Below are 26073 nucleotides of genomic sequence, written 5' to 3'. Positions count from 1 at the left end.
GGAAAATTAACAATTACCTCACTTTATGATGCATTTTGTTGTCTTGTAGTCCAGTAGATAATAATAAGTTTGGTATAATATTTTGGAGCAGATGAAACGTGTACATTTTGAATGACAAAACCGTGTCTCTCCTTACCACATACATTTTTTTAAAAAAAAAGAGCAAATTGCATACATTCTTGAAGATATAACTATTCACCTTAAAAACAATTTTATTGTTACTTGCAAGTTACATAAAGGTAAATTTATTTTTTCATAAGGGAATGGTCACTTATTTAGAGAAAAATTACAGAATTTTCCAGAAAGCAAACAATTGTAACTTAAATTTAATAAACATGGCCTTATCCCTGTATATTTGTTTAATAATCTTCTAAAATCTAAACTTTATATGATTGACATTAGTTATGTTCACAAACTAGGCCAATGTGATTATACATTAGCGAACAATCGATAAGTTTTGGCATCAAGAACTATCTGCCTAACTGCTGCAACTGCTGATATAGCTCCCAATGCAGAGAAAGCAACAGCAATAGTTACATTCAACCAGTAAATGAGACTTCGCTTGGATGGCTTAAATGTCACGTTGAAGAAAACCACTGGCAAAATGAAGTCAAGTGGCATAAAGCCAAATGCTCCTATAAGCGAGTTTATGTCCCCAAAAAAGGGCAGCATTGCTGCTATAGTAGCTGCGGTAATTATAGCTAATGACCGAGAAATCAGTCTTGGAATTACATTGCGAGGAGAAAACTCAGGGCTTTCTGGGTCTCCAAATGTTTGCTCTAGTACTACATTTGTAGGCTGCAAGTACACCTGCACCAAATTTTGCAATTCAATGGTGAACTAGGTCCTAGTTGAGTTGAGGAAGATAGAACAGTTAGTAATTTTGGATTATAATTAAACTGAAATCATGCTTGATATCCAAAATTATGTTCAAACACAACAAAAAAAGTTGATTTGCAACCATGTTATTTTGTATAAAATTCAGTGCAAATTATAATCTTAGGATGCACCACCAAGTAGTGGTGTAGTGGCAATCAGGTGTTACTTACCACACCAACAGCTGATAGTTGGGTTATTGTGAAAATGTTGGTCATATAAATAAACCACTTGGGAACCAAAGGCTTCCCATTATCCACGAAGTTGCTTAAAATGAGTCCCGCAGCTTGATTTCCAAACGCCCAATAGCCAGAGATGGCTACGCTAAAGAAAGTGAAGATAAGTACAGCATAACAAACACATAGTCCCTTGAACATCTTCCCTTTTACCGGAGGTGCTAATGTTGCCTGTAACCAAAGAAAAAATTGAAAGCATGTGTGTTTTTCTTAAGAAGTTAAAACAAATACGGCGCGGGTAGTATTAAGAAACTCTACATATCAAAGGAAACTGATCTAGCTGTTTCAAACCTGAATTTCTGGAACTATTCCATTGCCATAAGTTGTGGCAATGATGGCAATGGCATTAAAGATTCCAAATAAGCGATTTGTTGTATCACCTTTTAAAGAATAATCCTTTTCTGGCCCTTTTGATGTGTTTCCTGATTAAGTAGTTATTGTAAAAGTTCAGAGAAAGGTGTACTCAATTGAGCACAGCTGCACAGGTGCTAGTTAATTAACTGGACTATTAAGGAGGGGAAGGAAATACCAATATATATGGAAGCTGTAGTAGCACAGGCACTATAGGCTAAGCATAGTACCAAAGACACCAAATTAATGTGTCTCAGTGAGTGGAAAGATGGAATTTGAGCCAAAATCAGCATGAAGCATCCAAATATCACTACAAACTGATAAAGCTTCATACTTCCATTTGGGTTTGACAGCAGGTACATTGCCTGCAGTTGGTTCCGTTAGGAAAAGCCGTGAAGAAGAATCAGTAGAGTCAATGTCTATGTATGTATACTCAGTACTCCTTTTTTTTTTTTCCTGGTCTATTTTATAAACATTACATAACTCCTAGTATAAATAGCGAGACCATGATAATAATTAATAACAACCATTAAATTATGATTAAAAATAATAAATACTTAAAATTAAAATATTTAAAAAATTAAATTAAAATATAATTAATCATTAAATCTCTAAAAGGTTCATTAAACAAATCATGTTTTAAAATATTTTAATTATCGTTAACCAACACTATCATCATGACTGTCATTACCTTTGCTGTCATGACCATCGTTGTTGCCACCACAACTGCCGACAGCGACAATGGTGGCAGTTGATGACAACATCCTGATGATGGTTACAACTGTGATCATGGTGGTAATAGTAACGACACGTAAAGATTACGACAATAAAGGTGGTGGCGATTATGGTGGTGGTTACAATAGTGATCATAGTGATGACAATCATGATGGTGATGGATTAATCGAGATATTTTAGAAAGGGAATAATAATTAAGATCTTTATAGATTTGATGATTATTAGATTTTAATTTAAAATTTTAAATATTTTAGTTTTAACCGTTCTTTATCTTTAATCTTAATCCAATGATTGTTCTCATGTTTTCACATAAAAAATATTCTTAAAATCACATCATAATTCATGCTACCTGATGAATGCAAATTTAACTGCTTCTCTAAATTAGCAATGGTAAATAGTATCCTCAAGCTTTTCAAAACTTATTTTCAGAATGAAATTCATCACACTAATTTGTTTGATACTTTTATTTTGAAATAATTGTAAAGCAATATGAAATGATTTTTAAAAGCAAGAATAAAATCAAACATACCCTTAATTATTTTTAAGAAAGTAAACTCTAATATGATATATAAAAAATAAAGAAATAAAAAATGTATAGTAATCTTTACACACCTTCATGCATTGTCCTCCAAGAAGAGGACACAACACTTCAGCACTATAGCACACTGCAAATTGAATTGGCCCCACAAAAAACCGATCCCACCGAGGACCTTCCAAGGTTAATAATATTGATACATTAGTTCTGAGCCTATGAATTGGTCAACATGAATTGGTCCTAGAACTTACTAAGCTGTGGTAGCAAAATTTTTCAGATCAATCAGTTGGTGAGGACCATGATGTTTGCATAGACTTCATCAGGATTTCAAATGCAATGGATTCTGACTGGTGCTTATGGGGCCAAACATGGAAAATGCTTATTATACATCACTTTCCCCTTTTACATTTCTCTCATCTTTGTAGGTAGGTAGTATAATGAAGGTATAGTTAACTCTGATTAGAAAATAAAAGTTTAATACATAATATATGTATAAGTGTGTGTGACTGTATTACTTTTTTCAGCACTAAATAAAGCGACTTCACTTATGTTAGGTGCAGACTTGGCAATATTCGTATGCTCCTTTTGCGTCTTAAAACATCACAAGACATTAGTACAACTTGTATGGTAAGAAGGACTTAAACCGGGGGAGACCAACTTTGTGTATTACTTCAATATATGTGGCAAAGAGAGGGCTTTCAATTCAATACATTTTTCTTCAAAAATACTTGAAAGAATCAAATCCTTCCTTAACCACCAAATCAATATTATTACAGGGAAGGAGTGTACGTAGTACCTAAAATGCCACGAGCCATGTCTCCAAATCGTAGCTGGCGATTGCCTAAATGAGCATGGTGCTCAAGGACCAAAGACAACAAATTGTATGAGTAGAAACTGACCAAAGCTCCAATGACCAAGCAAAGTATTCCGGTTGTCCATCCGAGGAAGGTGAAAGCATATGGAAGACTTAGGAGTGGTGGAGCCACAATTGATGTTGTCAAGTGGTAACCACAGTGCATCCATGTACCTACAAAAAATCATAAGTGAGTCGCATGAAATAACCCTTTTTAATTAAAATCTTGAATACATTAGCCTTTGTTTTAATCCAGAGGAATGAAAAGCTAGCTAGTTGCTTGGTATTCGTGCTCACTAGTCACTACTAAAACAAAGTTATGTGAAGCAATTAAACATTACTCTCTCTGTTCTGTATGTTATAGACTTTTTACACAAATTAAGAGAAGTTAGCAGATAGATGGAAACCTATAACAATTTTACAACATCTCTATTATCATCATTAATTCTTTTATAGTTCCTGCGGTCTATTATTAATATTATTTAGGTATAGATGGAAAAAAAATAATTAGTATAAAAAGTTAGAATAAGACTTATTTTTTCTATTTTAACTCGACACTTATTACGAGGCAGAGGGAGTAATACACAATATTGAAGCCTGCAAGATGACATAAATACTAAAGAACTAAACAGAGGAAAAAGAGTTTCCGATGGAATAAAACTATAAATGATTGCAGTAAAAAAAAAAAAAACCATAAGTGATTACTGCAACCTTTTGATTTGAGGACAAAGAGAGTGCCAGCGCCAATATCTTTTCGGTGGTGAAGTTGTTCCGAAGCATTATGGTTTTCTGTTTCATGTGTTGCTGTTGATCTTGGAAGCAACATGTGTGTGTGTGTGTGAGTGTAAGGGTTCAAATCAAACAAATGAACAGAAGAACAAGTGAAGGCCAAATAACAGAACTGATGAATACTAAATAGAGCAGAGTCAATTTGTAGCAGCTAGCTAGAATGCTAGATGAGCTTGTTCTGATATTTTGAGTCTGTTATTTTGACTATCGTACATAAAACAAAATATATCAACCTCAGTTCTCTCCCGCAATTTTGTTTAAATAAATATTAAAATATAGAGAAAGCTAGTCAAAAGGATCATACTATTCATACAACAAAAATTCACAATATATTTTACAGTAAAAAAAAGATAAAAGGAAAAGAGAAAAAACATTTAAAATGAAATAAGTAATTTTTTTTGGTTAAAAATATAAAACAAGTAATTTAATAAAGTGAAATAAAAGAAAAAATAAATTATCAACAGTATTGTGAAAATACGTAACGTAACATTTCTCGGCTCCAAATGTCCCTATTCTACGTAACTCACTCACAATATATTTGCCTTGTTAAATTGCATTAGTGGGACGTATTCGTGTACTCTATTTTTTTTTTCGTGTACTCTATTATGTTTTTTAAACTCCAAAGTGTTGAAAATTAACTGTGGTCAAATAAGACATGATAAGTGATAACTCTGTCTCAACCTTATTTGCTTGTACTTTACGAAGTGCACTGCAAATAAAAACAGTTAATTAGGCTTTGAAAGGTGTTTTGATTTGCTCTTGTTGCTGTTTCCCAATTATTTTGGAGAAATTTACACAGGGTTTACTGTAGGTGAAGTTAAATATAAAAGTTAAGTATCAATTGTACCAACGAAATTAATAGATAGTTAACTCACTTGAGTGCTTTATGATTATGTGTATGGAAAAAAGTAAAAACTTTATTTTACTTTTATAATCTTTATACAACATAATCAAGATTAAAACTTGAAATAAAAGTCAGTGTCAACAACCACTGGGCTATATCTTCCTCCATTGTTTTAACCCTGGCTCAACTTTTCATATTTCAGAATTCTGATATTTAAGTTTGGCGATGACAATGGTCATTGGAATTTTGCTAAGCAGTGTACAAACTTAGATATAAAATGCTAAAACATTACAACACACTCAAGGATGACGACAACATATATAGCCCAATGTGATTATACATTAGCGAATAATTGATAAGTTTTGGCATCAAGAATTATCTGCCTAACTGTTGAAACCGCTGCCATAGCTCCCAATGTCGAGAAAACAATAGCAATAGTTGAATTCAACCAGAAAATGGAGCTTCTCTTGGATGGCTTAAATGTCAGATTGAAGAAAATCACTGGCAAAATGAAGTCAAGTGGCATATAACAAAATGCTCCTATTAGCGAGTTCATGTCCCCAAAAAAGGGTAGCATTGCTGCTATAGTAGTTGCTGTAATTACAACAAATGAACGAGAAACCAATCTTGGAATTACATTGCGAGGAGAAAACTCAGTGCTCTCTGGGTCTCCAAATATTTGCTCTAGGATTACATTTGTAGGCTGCAAGTACTCCTGCACCAAATGTTAAAATTCAATGGTGAACTAGATCATACTATTTGAGGTGAGGAAGATTGAACAATTCGTGCTTTTGGATTATAGGAATTTGCCCAATAGAAAAATAGCTTCTTTTTTTTTGTTTAACTTTTACTCAAATCATGGTTGATATAGAAAATTATGTTGAAACATAACATAAAAATGTGTAAAATATCTTATGAGAAAAAAGACAACGAACTAACAGTATAAAATAATTTTACATTATCATTTAATTATAAATCACTTTTTTATAATAAATTTGTTGATTTTTATAAATTATCTTAAAAATTATGTCAATCATAATTTATAATTAGATGAAAGTGTAAATAATTATATTATTAATACATTACTACTAAACTCATTATTGAGTATTAAATTTAGTGTACATTCTCTAAACTAATGTATGGTGTGCGCAAACTATACCATGATCTAAACATGTAATTAATGTTGTAGACTATAGTGGGAATCAGGGTGTTACTTACCACACCATTAGCTAATAATTGAGCTATTGTGCAAATGTTGGGCAAATAAATAAGCCACTTGGGAGCCAAAGGCTTGCTGTAATCATCTATGAAGTTGCTAAAAATGAGGCCTGCAGCTTGATATCCAAATGCCCACAAGCCAGAGATAGCTACGCTAAAGAAACTCAATGCAACTACAACATAACAAACACAGTCCTTTGAGCATTTTCCCTTCTACCGGGGGTGCTAACTTTGCCTGTAATAAAAATGTGTATTTTTCTAATTAGAAGTTAAAATACTTTGATGGCGTGTAGCATTAACAAGTTCTATATATTAGAGTGAATACATTTGATTGTTTCTAACCTGAATTTCTGGAACTATTCCGCTACCATAAGTGTTGGCAATGATGGGAATGGCATTAAAGATTCCAAATAAGCGATTTGTTGTGTCACCTATTAAAGAGTAATCTTTTTCTGGCCCATTTGATGATTTTCCTGATTGAGTAGACATTTTGAGAAAATTCAGAAAAAAAATGCACTCAATTGCAAGCATAGGTGCTAATTAGTTAACTGGATTATTAATGAGGGGAAAGAAAACACCGATATATATGGAAGCTGCAGTAGCACAGGCACTGTAGGATAAGCACATGACCAAAGACACCAGATTAATATGTCTCAATGAGTGGAAAGATGGCATTTGAGCCAAAATCAGCATGAAGCATCCAAATATCACTACAAACTCATAAAGCTTCATAGTTCCATTTGGATTTAACAGCAGGTAAATTGCCTGTAGCGGATGCCATTAGGAAAAGCTCTTAACATCAATATATGGTCAATGTCTATGTACTCATGTGTGCGTGCATTAAACATGTTTTGTTCTTCTTTTCTTTTTCTATTTGGAAAATTTGAAGATAAAGAAAAAAGGAGGATAAAATTTTCATTTCTATTGAATATTCTCTAACTTGGTAATTTTTAAAATGTAAAAAATAAAATAATATATTAATATATACTTAATATGCTAATTTGTTGTCCATTTTATAAACATTATATAACTTATTTTTTTATACTCTTCTTTTTCTTTCCATGTAAAATCTTAACATCAAACATATGTTTAAAATCACATTTAAACTTAACATCCCCTGATGTATAGATTATATATCATAGAAATAAAAACTATTCACCTCATAGTAATACTACCAGAGAAGTGTGAATTATTTAACAAATGTTTAAATTAGCAATGCTCATAGTTTCCTCGAGCTTTTTTTTTTTCAGAATAAAATCCATCATACATATTTGTTTGGTACTTTTTTTCTAAAATAATTATAAAAAATATGGAACAATTTTTAAAAGCAAGAATAAAATCAAAATATTATTTTCAATATAATAAACTCTAATTTAATATATAAAAAATAAAGGGATAAAATATGTGTAGTGTTCTTTACTCACCTTCATGCATTGTCCACCGAGAAGTGCACAGAGCACTTGATTATTATAGCACAGTGCAAATTGAATTGGCCCCACAAAAAACCGACCCCAACGTGGACCTTCCAAGGTTAATAATATTGAAACATAAGTTCTGGGCCCATTAATTAGTCAACATGAATTGGTTATTTGGTCCTAGAATTTATTAAATATAGTAGCAAAAAAAATCCAGATCAATAGCTAGTGAGGTGAGGAGTGAGGACTATGATGTTTGTATAGACCTCATCTGAGATTTTAAATGCTATGGATTCTAACAGTCTATCAAGTGGTTTAGTAGTGACCGATGCTTGTGGTGCCAAAAATGGAAAATTTGTCACATCGGTAACTAACAGTGAGTCTGTGATTAGAAAATAATACGATAATGTATATCTAAGAATGTGGACTGTATTACTTTTTTCAGCAACAAATTAAATGACTTTGCTTTTGTTGGGTGCATATATGTCACTATTAGTACAAATTATTATGTAAGATTTTAAAGGGGAGACCAACTCGATTAACATCTAATTAACGTTCCTCCTTTTGCTTTATCTCGCTTTTTTCATCATATTATATCACCGATCATATTATTATTAATTCTCTCTCTCTCTTTGAACATCTAGTTAAGGGTACTCTTTTTTTTTCCTGGAGAGATCACGCTTTCTCCCATCAACTGAATTTGAAACTAATTTTGCTTGTAGTACCTAACTATTGTATTAATTTTTTTTATACATAAGAATCAAACAAAAATTCTCCTGCTAAATAAATTATTTTTACTCATATAAATACAATAACATCTTATACTATTCTATTAACTCTTTATGTTTGTGTTTGCTTCCTACATACTCGTTTATCTTATCATGGGAGAGTTGCTAATTTTTCTTTAGAGTTACAAGTTTTCAACCTAACCATCTTGAATTTTATATTTTATATTTAAATGTTATAAAAAAACTACTAAAATCTGTATTTTTATCAAATAATTTAATTTTTTAGGTAAATGAAAAAAATATAAATTATAGCACTTGATAACATACTCCAACTAAAAATACGTGAGTATATTTGCTGACACATTTGTTTTTTTAGTTAGAATAATTAACAAATATTGCTATTATATTTTAAGATAATATTTAGTTAACAATTTACTGACCTACTTCAACTAAAAAATGAGTAAATGTACTTTAACAAATCTTATATACTAGTTTTTTTTTTAATCGGCAAAAAAATTGAATATATTAAAAGTTACTAGTGGTACCATGAGTTCATTACAAACAAAGGCCATCTAACATTAATTAATATTAGAATTCAATGATTGAATAATAATACCTATTAACCAAAGACCCAACATTAATCAATGAACAAAATTTAATAAATACCAACCACCCCTCCCATTACTAACCCTGTACCATCCAACAGTGTAATCTTATATATCATATTTTTTATATATAATTAAATCCTTTTCAAGAATTAACTGATTGAATATAAATATTTAATGTATTTAAGTTAAAGTTGAATTATTTAAATATTATTCGAATTTAATCTTTCACAAAAATAATTTTTTGTTAGATTTCACTTATTTCTAGATCAAATTTTAGATTAATCAAAATTTCTTTTACTCTTATGAATTGGAGGGTTAAAATAAAAATCTTTTCTTAATTACCGTGTTAATAATACAAGCAAGTGTAGTACCTAAAATGTCATGAGCGATGTCTTTATATAGCTGGCGATTACCCAAATGAGCATGTTGCTCGAGACTACAGATATCAAACTGAATGAATACAAACTGATCAGAGCTCCAATGATCAATGATCAAATGTTAACTCGTTGGAAAGTGCATCAAATTTGACACAACTAGTAAAGTACTCAAAAAAGTTAGTGTCAAATTCATAGGGACTTTGTTTGTATTTAGATTAATGCAAACCCAATTTACAAGTAAGAGATAAGAAAATTTAAAATAACAGATAAAGAAAGATAATAGATAAGATAAATTTTTAAAGATAAAAATAGAAGATAAAAAAAGATAAAAGATTTAAATTAAAGGACGATAAAGATAAAAATAGAAGATAAAAAAGATAAGATAAGAAAAGTAGAAGACAAGAAAAAAATAAAAGATTAAGATGAAGATAAAGAAAGATAAATTTAGGATGTGATAATGTTGGGACCTAGTCTGCCTTATTTGCTTAAGATGTATTATTTTAGATTTTTCTTATCAAATTGGTGAATTTTTTTCTACCCACATCTGTCAGAATACTTGTCATGTCTCTCAAGATGACAGTCTATCTTATCTATCTATCTCTCAAATGTTTTTGCAAAAACTCAATACATGATAAAATGTATGAAATTTTAATTCTAGATGTGTGCTTTGATGTATTGGCATAATGCAATCATTCTATGTCTAACAATGATTTTATTAAAATACCCCTTCCTTTTGGTTCTATTATAAATTATCCTCTGTCGAGCAACTAATTTATTAAACAGATGCATGCAAAACCTTCCTTATTTTTTTATTAAGGATTATCGTCTGTCGAGCACCTAACCCTTAAAGATGATGCAAGGATGTATGATACATGAAATTAAAATAAGAAAGAATAATAGGAAAGAAAATACTTGTTTGCGTTGATAAATATGAAATGTACAATACATTGTTTTTCTTTTTAGGTCTGTCAGACCTTAACTAAGGGTTTAACCTCTCATAGTCACAAGGAAACTTACACTTAAAAAGGGGTATAGAAATTGATGGAGGAGAAGGGATGAAAAAAGGACATAAAAAGAAGGATTTCTCCCATTTGAGATGTTCAGGCTTAAGATCTATTCATTAGAGAGATGTCTCCGGGGTAGTGTAGTGTGGGATGGTGATTTTTTCTCCTTATCTTGACTCCCTTTTTATAGCTATTAGAGTGTACTTGAGTCCTTTCTATAGTTGTTGGAGTGAAATTGGGCCTGATGCCAAAAAAATCTTCCTTATTTATATTTTTTAGATTTTTTACTTTTAATCCTTCCTTTTCATATTTACAAGTCATAAATAAGAAAAATATCAATTCTTAATATTTAAGTAAAAAATAACTATTTTTAAAGATATTTTTAATATATTTTTATTATAAAAAATAACTCATATTTAACTGATATCCCCAAACAAATTATTCCAACCTTCCATCCAAGGAAAGTTAAAGCATAAGGAAGACTTACCGGTGATGGAGACACAATTGAAGTTATCAAGTGGTAGCCACAGTGAATCCATTAACCTACATAAATGAATCGGATGTATTAATTGATCAATTTTCAATTAAAATGCTGAATATGGATGATACCCTTTTGTTTTTATCCAGGAAAACGAAAGGCTAGTTGCTTGGTCCTTGTGTGCTCCAATTTTTTTTTTAAAAAAGGAAGTGAGAACAAATGAAAGGATTTCACCTAGAATGACTCATGATGCAATCACTAAACGAACACTTAACGAAGTTACATAACCATGTCGTGATTCTTGAAATAGTTACTAACATAAAAGATGGTTTATCCTTTTCTATTATATTCGTGACATTATCCTAGTATTGCATGGTTGTCCTTAAATACCGATTAAAGTATTAAACATTAATACAATATTCAACCCTGCAGGATGACATAAATACGAAACAACTAAACCGAGGAAGAAGAGTTAAGAAATGAAACTATGTAAATGATTACTACCTTTTGATTTGAGGACAAAGAGAGTGCCTGCATCTTTTCGATGGTGAAGTTGTTGAGAAGCATTTTGGTTCTCTGCTTCGTGTACTGTTGTTGAGGTTGGAAGCAGCGTACTCATTTCTCTATACGCGCATGGGTATGCGAGTGCAAAGAGGGCACACCAAATGAACAGAAAATAACAGAGCTGTTGAATGGTAAAATATATATATAAAAAATGAAGAGTGATACTATTGTTCTAAATACAGTATTAATACTTGTCATTTTTTGTCTATTCTTTTCTTCTTCTTATTACATATTATACCTAATATTTTCTCTTTCGTATAAGTGTATAACCTAAAGCGAAAGTATATCCACCAATATTTATTGATACAAGATAGATCAGATCGAGTGGATTCATATGCAGCAAGATGAAGTTGTTATGTGATATTTTAGCAAGTGGGTTCAGTTCAATATATAAAAAAAATGTGATACCGACTGTTCTTAAGGGCGAAAAGCTGGTTATAATATATACATATATATATATATATATATATATATATATATATATATATATATATATATATATATATATATATATATATATATATATATACCCACTTTTATTCTTCATGTTTTTTGGAATTATTTTGTCTCTTAACTAATATTACAAACTATTTCATTCGGAGCAATAACTCGTGAATTGTCGATATATTGAACTAAAAAAAAATCCGAGTTTTATTATACTTAAAGGTACATTGCAGTGACCACAAAGGATGAGGAGCTCTGTCTTAAATATTAATGGATGATACATATAAAAAGCTTAAAAGAATGAAACGACATTGAGTAAAATCATATTTTTGTCATACATAATTTTTGGGTCATCATGTTCTTTATTAAATATAATTTTTTCATACATGTGTGTTTTAAAAGGTAGGATTTTCCCCTCCCTCAATCACATTTTTAAGAAATTTGAACGTAGTTTTACCGAGACATGCTGGTTGTCATCACACATATTTTAAATGTAAACTTACGGTTTTTTTTTTCAAACAAGTGTACTTATTCAAGTGATATTGAAAATCAAAGAAATAAAGTTTTTCTCTTTACTATTGAAGATGATTTTAGTTTAATTAGATTAAATAACATTTGTGTTTTATAACATGTAAATATATTTAGATTGCTGAAAATTTAACTTTTATTTATTTATATTTATCATGATTAATTGTTAAATAAATATACACAACCTTATTTATCAAATCTACGCATGATTAGCTCTTGTAAAAGATACTTGTACTTTTATGAAAATGAAAAATCACACATCATTTAAGCAATTCATCTAGTTATTTTTATGAAATAAATTCCATTCTATAATTATTTTATATTCGTCTTACTTTTTTATACTCTATGTTCACATGATATTTTGTTTTTTTAAAAAGTTCTTGAGTAAATTTGATGTCTAGATAAAATTCTTACAATAAAAAGTAAAAAACCTTCACCACGTTATGAATGTTTTAACTTACATAAGACTACTTTTCATAAATACATGCATGCAGGGATGAACCCAGACTTGGATGACAGGAGGCCAACCATAAAAAATAAATTTTATCTAGCAAATATAATATATAAATGTAAAAAAATGAATATATAATAACTATAATTAACAAAATATAATATTCAGAATTATATAAAAAACCAAATTTTTATAATAACTAATATATAATTTAAAGAGTCAAAGAAATAAAAACTGATTTATAATAACTAAATTTTGATAAAATATATTATTTAAATAAAATTTCTTTTAAAAAAATAAGATTACTATTGATTTTATAGTTTAGAAAAAAAAGTCAAGACAAAAAAAAATTAAATAAAAACTAAAATTAATATTCCAATGAGTATAATTCAATTCACAACACGAAAAAACATAAATTTGATTTTCGCATAATATATTTTTAGAGAGTGATAATGAGTTATTAGCGTGACTAATCTTCTATAGAGGATTATTTTGATAGTCAATTCAAAAAACTTGATGATTTTATAATTTAAAAAGTTGGGATATAAACTGACGGTATGATAATTAAACTTTGATAAAACATAGTATTTAAATAAGATTTTTTAAAAGAAGATAAGATTGTTATTAATTTGGTAGTTTAGAAAAAAAATACTCAAAAAAATAGATTATATAATAACATACACCAAAAAAATTATATAGTAACAAAATTTATTCAATAATAATTTTTAGATCAGATTTTTTTAAAACAATAGTAATTTTTTTTATATGCAAATTGGATGTCACCTTCAAGATCCACGTTGTTGCTCGCTCCACTGTGATTAATTAGAGGATTCTATAATTATATAAATATAATAAGTAATAATCTATTGAGCTTAAAATTTAGAAGAAGAAAAAAATAAATATACTCATAAAATTACAATTTTACAATACAAAGAGTAATAGATAATACCTAATATCTGATATATTTTCCTCAGTTTCAAGACTTAATAATCACACTATTTTTTCTCTCACTTTGAAAGGCTTTTACCTTTCTCCCTCGTTCACTTCTACACAAAATCTTTGTTTTCACTTCTACTTTTGGATGATGTTCTTCACCTCTCAGGTTCTATTTATAAAGAAAAAAAGTAACAGCATAGAAATTCTATTTTTCAAATTCAGCATGCGTTACGCAAGCTATGCCTCTAGTTTATAGGATGAAAAACTTTAAACTAATACATTGAATTTGGATGGACATCCAAGCAATGCAATAAATTAGCAACCGGTATTAATATATACTGACCGGACTCCAACACTAAGTAGTGTTGTAATGGGAATCTGGGTGTTAATTATTACTCTAACTTCAATTACAGCATAGGTATTTACTTAACAAACGCAGTGATAATGTTGCCTGCAGCTAAAGAAAGTGCTATAGAAAAGATAAAATAAATTTTTTCTTCAACATTCTGTATGAGTATAAGAGGTGTATATATAAAATATAAGAAGAAAGTAACAGAATCATAAATTATTTATTAAATCATTTGTAACTTAAATTGAGTTTGAATTTAAAAGATAACAAACTAAAAGATAAACTTGAATTCAAATTATTATGTTAACAGTCCAAGTGCAATCATGAGTCTTTTTCTTAGTTGAAATAAACACTTTGATGGCGTGTAAGAAGTTCTACCTCCTATTTTATATATTGATGCATCTACGTTTGATATTGGCTTTGTAAAGTCTGTATGGTTGATTGGCGTAAGAATCAGTGCCCGGCCCGAGTTATTTTAGTACCACATGTATGAAAATGAACAGTTAAGAACTAAATGTGACATTAATTTGATGGATAATATAGATGAAACTGATCGAGCTTTAGAACTTGTTTTTTTTATTTCTTTTATAAAAAAGCTAACATCCTTTTTTTCTTCTCAGTGGTTAGTGGTTGGTTAATAAAGACACAGTACAGTACGGGAAGCATCACTTGACTAATGTGGAAATTGTATACAACATTATTCCTTGGTTTAACTCGTAAGGACTCTGTTTTTATATAAATTTTACGTTTTAATCTCTATATTTAAAAATTACTCGTTTTAACTCCTGTTGTCCAAGAGGACTAAAATAAGTTAAAAAGTGTACGTATATGAACTAAAATGATTTTAAAAAGTATATATGTAAGAATTAAAATATAAAACAAAATATTTTAAGATAATTTTTATAAAATTGTCTAAAAATAATCAATTTTTAAGATGATTTTTACAAAATCGTTTTAAAATAATAATTTTTAAGACGATTTTTAAAAAATCATTATAGAATGATTATACAAATATCACTGTATCATGTATTAAGAAATCATCTTTATTTTGATATCATAAAAAATATATTTTTAATAATAATAGTAATTATTAAATATAATTATATAAATATAAAGATTAAATGAGTAATTAAATTTTTTTCTTTTATTGTAACAGTTAATGTAAAACAAAGACTTTAAATGAACTCAAAATGGCAGAGTTGAATTAGGAAGTTACCTGTGTTTCTGAAAAAGGATATTCTGAGATGGAGAAGCGAGAAGCTTCCCCTTAAAAGGCCTAGACGTACAACTTAGCTTGTCGAATTTTAATTTTCGTGATAATGTATATACTTTTTTCTTTTAATAATGCGTGATGGTGCATACTTATTTATATTAATTACAAGAAGCTCTAGCCTCTAGGGTTACATTTTTAAAAGATTATTTTTTCCTTTATTTTTTTTTCCTGTTTTCATCATGCGCCAACTTTTTCCTGTAACTAAGATATGGGACAGACATGAAAAGACCGAAAAAGAAAAAGCACTGGAGTTATATTTAGTTACTGGAATTTTTAGTGGGAGGGATATAGATACAAAGGAGGTCTTATGGGCCCACATAACATTTATCATATTGAAAATTTTCAGTAAATGGAGAGGATTTTTTTTTTTTGAAAAAGTTATATCGTTTATCTAATTTATATGTAGTTATTTGCAAGATTCTTTAGGGTTATATTTATCATTTTTTTCTTTTACCTCAACCGTTCTAACATAATTATCGCATTTGAGAAAAAATAAGTTTTACACTTGGCTATATAATATAATAATTAATTGCTACTAATATCTATAATAATTATGTCTTTAATTTTTCAATGTAATATTAATATTAAGATTATTTTTATAAAATTATTATTTTTTATCTATTTATTAATTTTTAAAGGTCGAAAACAATTGGTATATCGTTAATCTGATTTTTATTTGCTCTAAAAACATTTTCATTATGTATCTAAATATCGTCCAACTAACATTATTCTATGTAGAATAGAAGTATAGAATCACTCATTTTTCACGCTGAAGAAGTCACATTCTAAAATAAAATACTTTAAAAGAGAAAATTAAAATCCTTCCTTAACTACTGTGTTATTGATACAGTGAAGAACGTAGTACCTAAAGACCTAATATAAACTGTCACGAGCCATATATGTCTCTATATAGCAGTTGGCGATTATCCAAATAAGCATGGTGCTCAAGGACCAGAGATGTCAAATTGAATGAACAGAAACTGACTAGAGCTCCAATGAATTACCAAACAAAATATTTCGGCCTTCAATCCGAGGAAGGTTAAACTGTTAAAGCATAAGTGATAAATGAAGACTTAGCAGACAGCAGTGGAGATACAATTCATAAGTTTTCAGGTGATAACCACGCTGCACTCATGAACCTACCAAAAATCATAATTGAATCACATGTAATTAATTACTATCATTTTACTTAATTAAAATGGTGTATATGACACCTTTTAATTGTTTTCATTATCGAGGAAAATGAAAAGATAGCTAATTGATTCCTCCGGGTGTGCTCCAGCAATTATATTAAAATTAGGAAGTGACCTGCGTGCATTGCAGGCTCAATCACTCACGGGCAATAATAAAACTCAGCAGTAGAGAGAGTGAAGGAAAAAGAAAATTAGAAAAATAATCCAGCATTAAATGATTGTTTGACACGTGTTCTGTAATCGGACAGATTTAATATAACTACTGACAAGAACCGAACAATGAAATGATTTGACCTAAAATGATCCATGTGTAAGATAAAATCACAAAAAGCCACTTTACGAAATCACGTGACCATATGGTGATTCTTGAAATATAGTAATTACTAATTACTAACACGTAAAGATGGTTTACGATCCTTTTCTATTATCTTTCTGATACATATATCCTATAGTGGCTGTTCTTAGAATCCCTATTAAACATTAATACACTATATAGAACCCTGCAAGATGACATAAATAGTCTCTGTTTTCACCCTTCTTAATTTACTTGTAGCCTCATTAAATTAAACAACAGTTGTTGTCTTGTTGATATATTGAACAAAACAACTTCTCTCGGTGTTATATTTATCCAGCGACTAGTGACTACGAAGAGCTCTGTCTTTAAAGATAATATATATAAAAATTAAGATAATTAGTTTTAAAAAATTAATAGTACAAATTTCTTAATTATCAAAACCCGTATTTTTCAATAAATATCATTATGACATGTTAAGTATAAAAATATAATGTATTAATGTTTATATCTTTCTTTTACTTAACATATAAAAAAATTGGTTGATTTGTGTTTTTTTTAAATATATATTTTCCCAAATATTTTACAAAAACTTAAAGTAAGTAAGTTTTGCAATAAATTTGATGTCTATAATAAGACAAGACGAACCAAAAGTAGGGTCTAACAGATGAGATGCAATTTCATCAAACCTCTTTATCGACAACTTCTCACAGTCCATCTCTCTTAATGTAAACAAAAATAAAAGACCTAAGGGACAGAGAAAATAAACAAATTGAATAAAAAAAAAAAGTAAACAAATTGGTTAGCTTCAAACCTCCAAACAACATCCATTTCATAATAATTATTAGACTCAATTCACTGCAAAAGTACTGATTGAACAAGTTACAAACATGAGAGAATAAGGAGATCCCCAAGTGTACGAACATTACCCTAATTAAGGACATTATAAATCTGCGAATAATTGATAAGTTTTGGCATCAAGAACTATTTGCCTAACTGTTGAAATTGTTGCCATAGCTGCCAGTGCGGAGAAAGCAATGACAATAATAACATTCAACCAGAAAATGGAGCTTCGCTTGGATGGCTTAAATGTCATATTGAAGAAAATCATTGGCAAAATGAAGTCAAGTGGCATATAACCAAATGCTCCTATAAGCGAGTTCATGTCCCCAAAAAAAGGAAGCATTGCTGCTATAATAGTTGCTGTAATAACAGCTAATGACCGAGAAATCAATCTTGGAATTACATTGCGAGGAGAAAACTCAGGGATTTCTGGGTCTCCAAATATTTGCTCTAGTATTACATTTGTAGGCTGCAAGTACTCCTGCACCAAATGCTGTAATTTAGTGGTGAACTAAACCATGGAGTTTGCCCAATAGAAACGTAACCTTTCTAAAGTTTTAATGACATAATATTGTGTTCAAACACCACATCAAGGTGATTTGTACATGTTCTTGAGTATTAAATTTAGTGTATAATATCTAAAGTAATGATTGGTGTGTGCAAAGTATGATATAAACATGCACTGATTAGTAGTTACTCACCACACCATTAGCTGTTAGTTGGGCTATTGTGCAAATGTTGGGCATATAAATAAGCCACTTAGGAGCCAAAGGCTTGTTATTATCTACAAAGCTGCTAAAAATGAGGCCTTCAGCTTGATTTCCAAATGCCCAATAGCCAGAAATGGCTACAGTAAAAAAACTGAAGAGAACTACAACAAAACAAACACAGAGACTTTTGAGCATCTTCCCTTTTACTGGGGGTGCTAATGTTGCCTGTACCAAAGAAAGTGCAATCATGTGTATTTTCTTAGTAATTGAAACAAATACTCTGGCATGCATTGTAACAGAGAACTCATATACATATATATATAGATATTTCAAACCTGAATTTCTGGAATTATTCCGCTACCATAAGTTGTGGCAATGATGGGAATGGCATTAAAGATTCCAAATAAGCGATTTGTCGTATCGCCTTTCAGAGAATAATCCTTTTCTGGCGCATTTGATGAGTTTCCTGATTAAGTAGACATTGGGAAAATTTAAAGAACGTGCACTCAATTGCAAGATTAACTGGATTATTAAGAAGGGAAAGGAAATTATAATACCAATATATATGGAAGCTGCAGTAGCACAGGCACTATAAGATAAGCACATGACCGAAGACACCAGATTAATATGTCTCAATGAGTGGAAAGATGGCATTTGAGCCAACATCAGCATGAAGCACCCAAATATCACTACAAACTCATAAAGCTTCATATTTCCATTTGGATTTGATAACAGGTAAATTGCCTACAGTTGATTCCATTAGGATTAGAAAAAGCCCTGAAGAATTAGTATATGATCAATGTTTGTGTACTCCTGCGTCACTACGTGCATAAAACATGTTTTCTTTTTCTTTTTCTTTTTGGAAATTTTGGAGTAGAAGAGAAGCAAGGATTAAATTTTCATTTCTAATAAAAATAAAATAATATAATACCATAGACTTAATGTCCAATTTCTTTTGCCTGGTTTATGAACATTATATATAACTTTTAATTTTTATAAACAAATTATACTTTTTTATTTTTATCTAAAACTATCAAATATATTAAGTATTTTAATTTTTTTTATCATAATATTATGTATTTTGAAAAAATTTACAATATTTTTCTTTTATAAAAACATTATAATTTTTTTCCCACTAAGTAAATTTTTTGAATCCATCCCTGATTGTTAGAAACTTTACCATTTTAATCACTGCATTAGCATTTATTATTTTCTTCTAACTCTCTTTTCTCTCGTCATAACATATTACTTATTGTTCTTAAAATTCTTCGTTTTTTATATTTATCTCTCCTGAGGTGTCAAGTAGGTGCTGCGCTGGTGCCAGTTAATTTTTGTAAGAAAAACGTTCACAGTTCACTTCATGCTACCAGAGGAATTATGTGAATTTAACTATATGTCTAAATTAGAAATGTCAGTGTCCTCAATCTTTTCAAAACTTATTTTCAATAAAGTTCATCATACACATTTATTTGGTTCTTTTATTAATTCTAACAAAAATATGGGGTAATTTTTAAAAACCAAGAATAAAATCAAAATACCTTTAATTATTTATAATATAGCAAACTCTAATTTAATATATAAAAAATAAAGGAATAAAAATATAATAATGATCTTTACTCACCTTCATGCATTGTCCCCCCAGAAGAGCACAAAGAACTTCATTATTATAGCAAACTGCAAATTGAATTGGCCCCACAAAATAGCGACCCCAACGTGGACCTTCCATGTAACACCGACACATCAGTTCTGGCGTTATTTGGCCTACATGAATTGGTGCTACAACATACTAAACTATAGTAGCAAAAATTTTCAGATCATTTAATCAGCTAGTGAGGTGAAGAGTGAGGACAATAATGTTTGCATATACCTCATCTGGGATTTCAAATGCAATGGATTCTAACTGTCTATCAAGTGGTTTAGCAGTGACCGATCGAGGTGCCAAACACGGAAAATGCTTATTATATATCACTTGTGTCCCTTTAACATTTCTCATTCATATATATATATATATATATATATATATATATATATATAATAAAAGGTATATGATAATAGAAATTGCTAATGACAGTAATAGTTAATTAAGGAATCGAATAGAAAATAATCTTATTGAAAAGTGTTTCTTCCATAATTTCTAATACAACTCTAACTTAATTTTTAGTTAAAAAATATTTATTGATTTCTTAACCAAACACTAGCTAGCAAGATCCTATGAATATGCTAAAGAGTATTGTATGTTACTAGCATTTCTCCTATAGCATTTCACAATAACAATAAACAAGTAATATTTCTTGTATGCATGTGTTTGAGTAGACACACATACACTAGTATTTTAGTTTGTGCAATGTACAAAATAAATAATTTTTTTATATATAACTAAATTTTGTAATTAATAAATTCTTGTTAATATATAAATTATATTATAACTAAAATTTATAATAAAATTGAACATATAAATTATATTATAGATTTATATACAATAACAATTTATATTATAACATAATAATATTATTAATTATTGATAATTTAAAAAATCAGTTTTTAAATAAAGATGAAACAATAAATTGAAAGAGATTAATACTAAGAAAAAAAAACTCCTAAAAACGTTTTCATTTATTTTTTATTATTTTACTTTAAAAGTGTAGTACCTAAAATGTCACGAGCCATGTCTCTATACAGCAGGTGGCGATTACCCAAATAAGCATGGTGCTCAAGAACCAGGGACATCAAGTTGAATGAATAGAAGCTTACGAAAGCTCCAATGACCAAGCAAAATATTCCAGCTTTCCATCCGAGAAAGGTTAAAGCATAAGGAAGACTTAGCAGTGATGGAGACACAATTGAAGTTGTCAAGTGGTAACCACAGTGAATCCATGAACCTAAAAAAATCATAAATAAATATTAATGTAATTACCATTTTTAATTAAAATTAATGTCGAATATGCATGATACCCTTTTGATTTTATCGAGGAAAATGGAAAGCTACTGCCTATAGTTGCTTGTTCCTCGTGTGCTCCAATTACAAAAACAAGAAAGTGAGAACAATGAAAGGATTTGATGACCTGGAATGATTCATGGTATACAATCACAAAATTAAGTCACACTATTAACGAAGTTACGTAAACATGTCGTGATTTTTGAAGTAGTTACTAGTAACATAAAATTAGGATGGTTTATCCTTTTCCATTATCTTCGTGACACATACCCTAATGCATGGTTGTTCTTAGAATACCAATTAAACATTAATACACTATATATTGAACACTGCAAAATGATATAAATACTAAAGAACTAAGAAAGACGAAGAAGAGTTGATTAAGAATGGAAAACTATATGTATGAATGATTACTACCTTTAGATTTGAGGACAAAGAGAGTGCCTGCATCTCTTCGGTGTTGTTGAGAAGCATTTTGGTTCTCTGTATCATGTACTCTTGTTGAGGTTGGAAGCAGCGTACTCATTTCTCTATAGGCGCACGTGTGAGTTCAAGGGCATAAACAAATGAACAGAAGAATAAGTGAATGCTAAACAACAGAAGTGTTGAATGGTAGACACTAAATAGAGCATAGTCGATTTGTGAACCTCAAAGTTTATGTCGCAATTAAAAATTAATACATTATGAAAAAGTAGTTAAAAATAAATACATTATTAAAGCCTGCAAGATGGCTTAAATACAAAAGAACTAAACAGAGGAACAAGAAATTAGAGATAAGAAAGGGATAATAAAACTATGAATTATACTACTTTTGATTTGAGAACAAAAAGCACTTGGGTCAGCATTTTTTTGGTGGTGTTGTTGCCAAGCATTTTCGTTCTCTTCTTCATGTAATCTTGTTGAGGTTGGAATAACTCAAGGCCAAATAATATAATTATTTTGAATGGTGAAATTTATAAAGTGATTTGTGAACACTTTATTATTCAAAAATACTTTATCAGTATTATTATCTTACTCTATTCGATCCCTTATTCTTATTATAAGCAACTTTTTTTTTTATTTTTATCCTCGTTAAATTATTTGATATCTCTCTTTATATCAAATAATTAAATCTAAATATTTATGTGATTTTATATTTATTAACTAGCTTATTGGTTAATTATTAAATATTTTTATTCAATCAACTAGCTAGTTTATAAATTTTTATTATTTCAGCTCTTATAAGTTTCAACTAATTTATAAGTTTAATTTTCAACTAACTTGTAAATTAGTTTTGACAAATACTTTCGTATCAATTATTTTCTGTTTTTATCTCTCTATGACTTAGAGAGAAAGTAACTACCAATATTTATCCTTAAAAGATAGAGTGGAGTGAATTTATAAGCAGCTAGATAACGTTATAGTAATATTTTACCAAGTGGGTCATCAAATAATTGGGTCCACTTCAATAAAATTAAATAAAAATAAAAAAAGGTGATGCCGATTGTTTTTAAGGGCCGAAAGCCCATAGTAATAATTATATTGAATCTTGGGCGGTGTCTCTTGGTTATCTAACAGGAGTGACAGTGAGAAGAGAGAAATTAAATTAAAATAAGAAAATCATATATTTCAATATATAATTCTACATTTTAGGTTAAATTATTTTTTAAATACTATAATTTATTATTTAGATTTAATTTGATCTTCTAATTTTTTTTAAGATATTAGACAACTAAATTGAATCTAAAAAGAGTTAAAAGATTAAATTAAATTTAAAAAATAAATTAAAGAATTAAAAAATTAATTTAACTTATATTTTATTAACCTAGATGTTGTTTGTTAGGTAGCGATGACTTACGTTATGTTTGGAAGGAGGGAAAGGAATAGAAGAAAGAAAAGTAGGTAGGTGAGAAAACAAAAAAAAGAAGAAGAAATAAAGAGAAATATAAGTTGTTTGGTAGAAAAAATAAAGTAAAAATGGATGATAAATATTTGAATTAAAGTGATTTAATGGGTAAAAATAAATGTTATTTGAATTATTATTATTATTATTATTATTTGGTTTTAAAAAGAGAAAATAAATTATTAATAAGATAATTTGTGGTGACAAGAGAGGCAAACTTTTCTCTCTTTTTTGTTTTGTCAACATGTTGGCCATAGAAATAGAGTAGCGCACAAAACGGGCAATTTCTTTTGAAATTCTTTTCACATAAGCGGAAAAATGTTTTTGGATGGGACCCACGACAATTTTAATAATTTCTTGATCATTTCTACTGTGCCAAAGCCGAGGAAGTTCTTCTTTCTGCGGGTTTCTCTTTTCTTTTCTGCATGTCAGCCTTCCGTTGTGGCTGTCAAACACATACATAACATTGATTTTGGATGGATATTTTTAATAGAATAATTTATTTTAAATAAGATATTAAATATCTATTATTTTAAATTTAACATTTAGATAATATTTTGAGTTTGTTTGGATAAATAATTTTAAATGAGAAAAGTAAATTATCAAAGAATTTAAATTTCTTTAATCTAAAATTCATTGTTTAGATATTTTTTATAAATAATTTAAATTTTTATAATTTTAAAACAGAATTTTAAACAATTAAAAATATGAAATTTTAATTTTTAAGGTAAAAGAATTGAAATTCTCTTATTAATAGAATAATCTTTTAAAACGTTTTGTATATTTCTTTTATAACTTTTATCCTCTCTTCTATTTCAAAATTCTTAAAAATTCTTCCTTCACGCCTATAATTCTCTCCTTCACGAAATACTGTTTGAGCTTCACGAAATACTTGTCATTATTTGTGAGGTTGATTGCCTTTGAGAGTTTGAGGTTGTTACGGGGTTTAAATGCTTGTAATTAACGAGGATTAAATTGGCATGCATGTTTACAATCACCAGTTTCGTTCTATTAATCAGGCGCATCATGCAACGTAGTATGTGGCAGCTCCAAAATGATCATGTGGTTCGCGATCAACGCGGTTACGGATTCTGTAGCAAGATAGGTACGTGTACAAAAATCTGATAGCTGGGAACGTGATCCCAACAACGATCCTTTTCACACAGGTAATTCCAGCAACACTATGTTTAAAGAGAATGCGATGTTCGACAACAATCACATGATGCATATTAAGTACGTGCATGTGGTGAGAATAAGTTGAGTTCGAGAATTATCTTTTAAGTATCTATTAATAAGTCACACCTAAATGTACTTTGTTTGAATTCACTTGCCTCTATGAATGTGTGTAGGTTAATCTAGTTTGAAGCCTAGTTTTATGTTCTCATGAAAATCTGAAGTACTTTGCAGAAAACATTTTCGATTGCACATGCACATCAGCTAATAAGATATTCCACCAACAAAAAATCATGAACCGCATCAGCTGCTAATTAACAAAATCCAAACCAAATGATTCAAATTGTCCAAAGTTTAAAAAAAAAAAAAAAACTAATGACAACAATACACTAATATTCTAAGTGAAACAAAACATGTGTAACAAAGAGTTTGTCGAATGACTTGCTCCTCAGTTTGTAAAGATTGTACCATCTATCAAGTTATACATTAATTTGAAACAACAAAATAGATACCTAAAAGGTGTCCAAGTGAATTCTGTCAAATTAGAGTTTGACATTGTCTATGCTACCATATCATCTTGAGGTGGGAAAATATATATCCCGTTAATGCTAATATATAAAAAAAAATTGTCGGCAATACAATCAGATTCTAGCCCCAAAGGTAAGTATCTAAAGTTCAAAACTTTGGGTCCACCTATAAAATATATTTGTTATTAGTCTTTTAAAACAAAAAAAGTTTCACATATTGCTTAAAAAGTCTCATATATCATTCTACAAAAGATTTCTTTTAATTTTTAGTTTAAGTCTCACTTTTAGATGGAATGACCCTAAAAGTGATGAAAAAAGACAAAGCAACAAATTTTTTCTTCATTGTTATAGACTCTTTCCAGTGCGATGATAACTGTTGTGTATAGATATATTTTATAATTAAGTCAATAAAAATTATCATATTTTTTTTCTTTTATTGCTTTTTTTGTGTGAATAAGCAGGATTTTGAAATCATTTAAGTCTTTAGTGTTATATTTTTTGCAAATATATAGAATAAAGTTTGGAAGAGAAGTTAAAGATCTGAATATGCTCGCTTAGTGCGCGTCACACACACTTCGCGTGACGCAATCACATGGAGAAGCCTCATATCATGTGAAGGCGCGTTTAGCTCGAGTCTCGAGCTAAGGGTGTGACCACTTACTTCGCGCTTAGCACGATGACCCGAAAAATAACAAATCAGAGCTACGCTTAAAAGAAGAAGGATGGGGAATTGATTCAGAAGGCAGCCACTCACAAAATTATTGAAGATCCCAGAGAGCAAGGCTAGTGTTCATGCAGGAGCAAGGGAGATCAACCATTAGGAGCCATTCCATTCTTCTATCTACATACTTCTTCTCTCCCTCTCATCCTCTTAATAAGAGGCTAAATCACTCATTGTTGGGAGTTTAGCAATCAAATATTCTTGA

At 29.5% G+C, this 26073-nt stretch overlaps 2 protein-coding genes and 1 pseudogene across 3 annotated transcripts; all 3 read right to left on the bottom strand.

The window, feature by feature from the left end:
• Positions 1-266: 266 nt before the first annotated feature.
• Positions 267-4885, bottom strand: LOC100793688 (GABA transporter 1). Its single transcript, XM_014766030.2, has 7 exons — positions 4298-4885; positions 3530-3760; positions 2811-2908; positions 1642-1828; positions 1404-1534; positions 1050-1283; positions 267-810 (listed from the first exon to the last, which is right to left on the bottom strand). Exons 1-7 carry the CDS (start codon positions 4410-4412, stop codon positions 430-432), a joined length of 1377 nt encoding a protein of 458 aa, XP_014621516.1. The 5' UTR covers positions 4413-4885; the 3' UTR covers positions 267-429.
• A 668-nt stretch (positions 4886-5553) lies between these two features.
• On the bottom strand, positions 5554-11666 carry LOC100793154 (GABA transporter 1-like; annotated as a pseudogene).
• Positions 11667-17892: 6226 nt separating this feature from the next.
• Positions 17893-22404, bottom strand: LOC100792625 (GABA transporter 1). 2 transcript variants are annotated; one of them, XM_041008482.1, is made up of 8 exons: positions 21983-22393; positions 21583-21692; positions 21279-21509; positions 20252-20349; positions 19188-19374; positions 18966-19096; positions 18622-18855; positions 17893-18401 (listed from the first exon to the last, which is right to left on the bottom strand). In XM_041008482.1, exons 3-8 carry the CDS (start codon positions 21355-21357, stop codon positions 18021-18023), a joined length of 1110 nt encoding a protein of 369 aa, XP_040864416.1. In that variant the 5' UTR covers positions 21358-21509; positions 21583-21692; positions 21983-22393; the 3' UTR covers positions 17893-18020. The 2 variants fall into 2 exon arrangements, with proteins under 2 accessions (XP_040864416.1, XP_003550602.1); XM_003550554.5 differs by lacking the exon at positions 21583-21692 and having other exon boundaries at positions 21983-22404.
• Between the last annotated feature and the right edge of the window lie 3669 nt (positions 22405-26073).

This window comes from Glycine max, chromosome 13 (genome assembly GCF_000004515.6).
Source record: "Glycine max cultivar Williams 82 chromosome 13, Glycine_max_v4.0, whole genome shotgun sequence".
Lineage (NCBI taxonomy): Eukaryota > Viridiplantae > Streptophyta > Magnoliopsida > Fabales > Fabaceae > Glycine > Glycine max.
The sequence above is the reverse complement of the archived record's forward strand: the minus strand, read 5'-3'. Positions and strand labels throughout refer to the sequence as shown.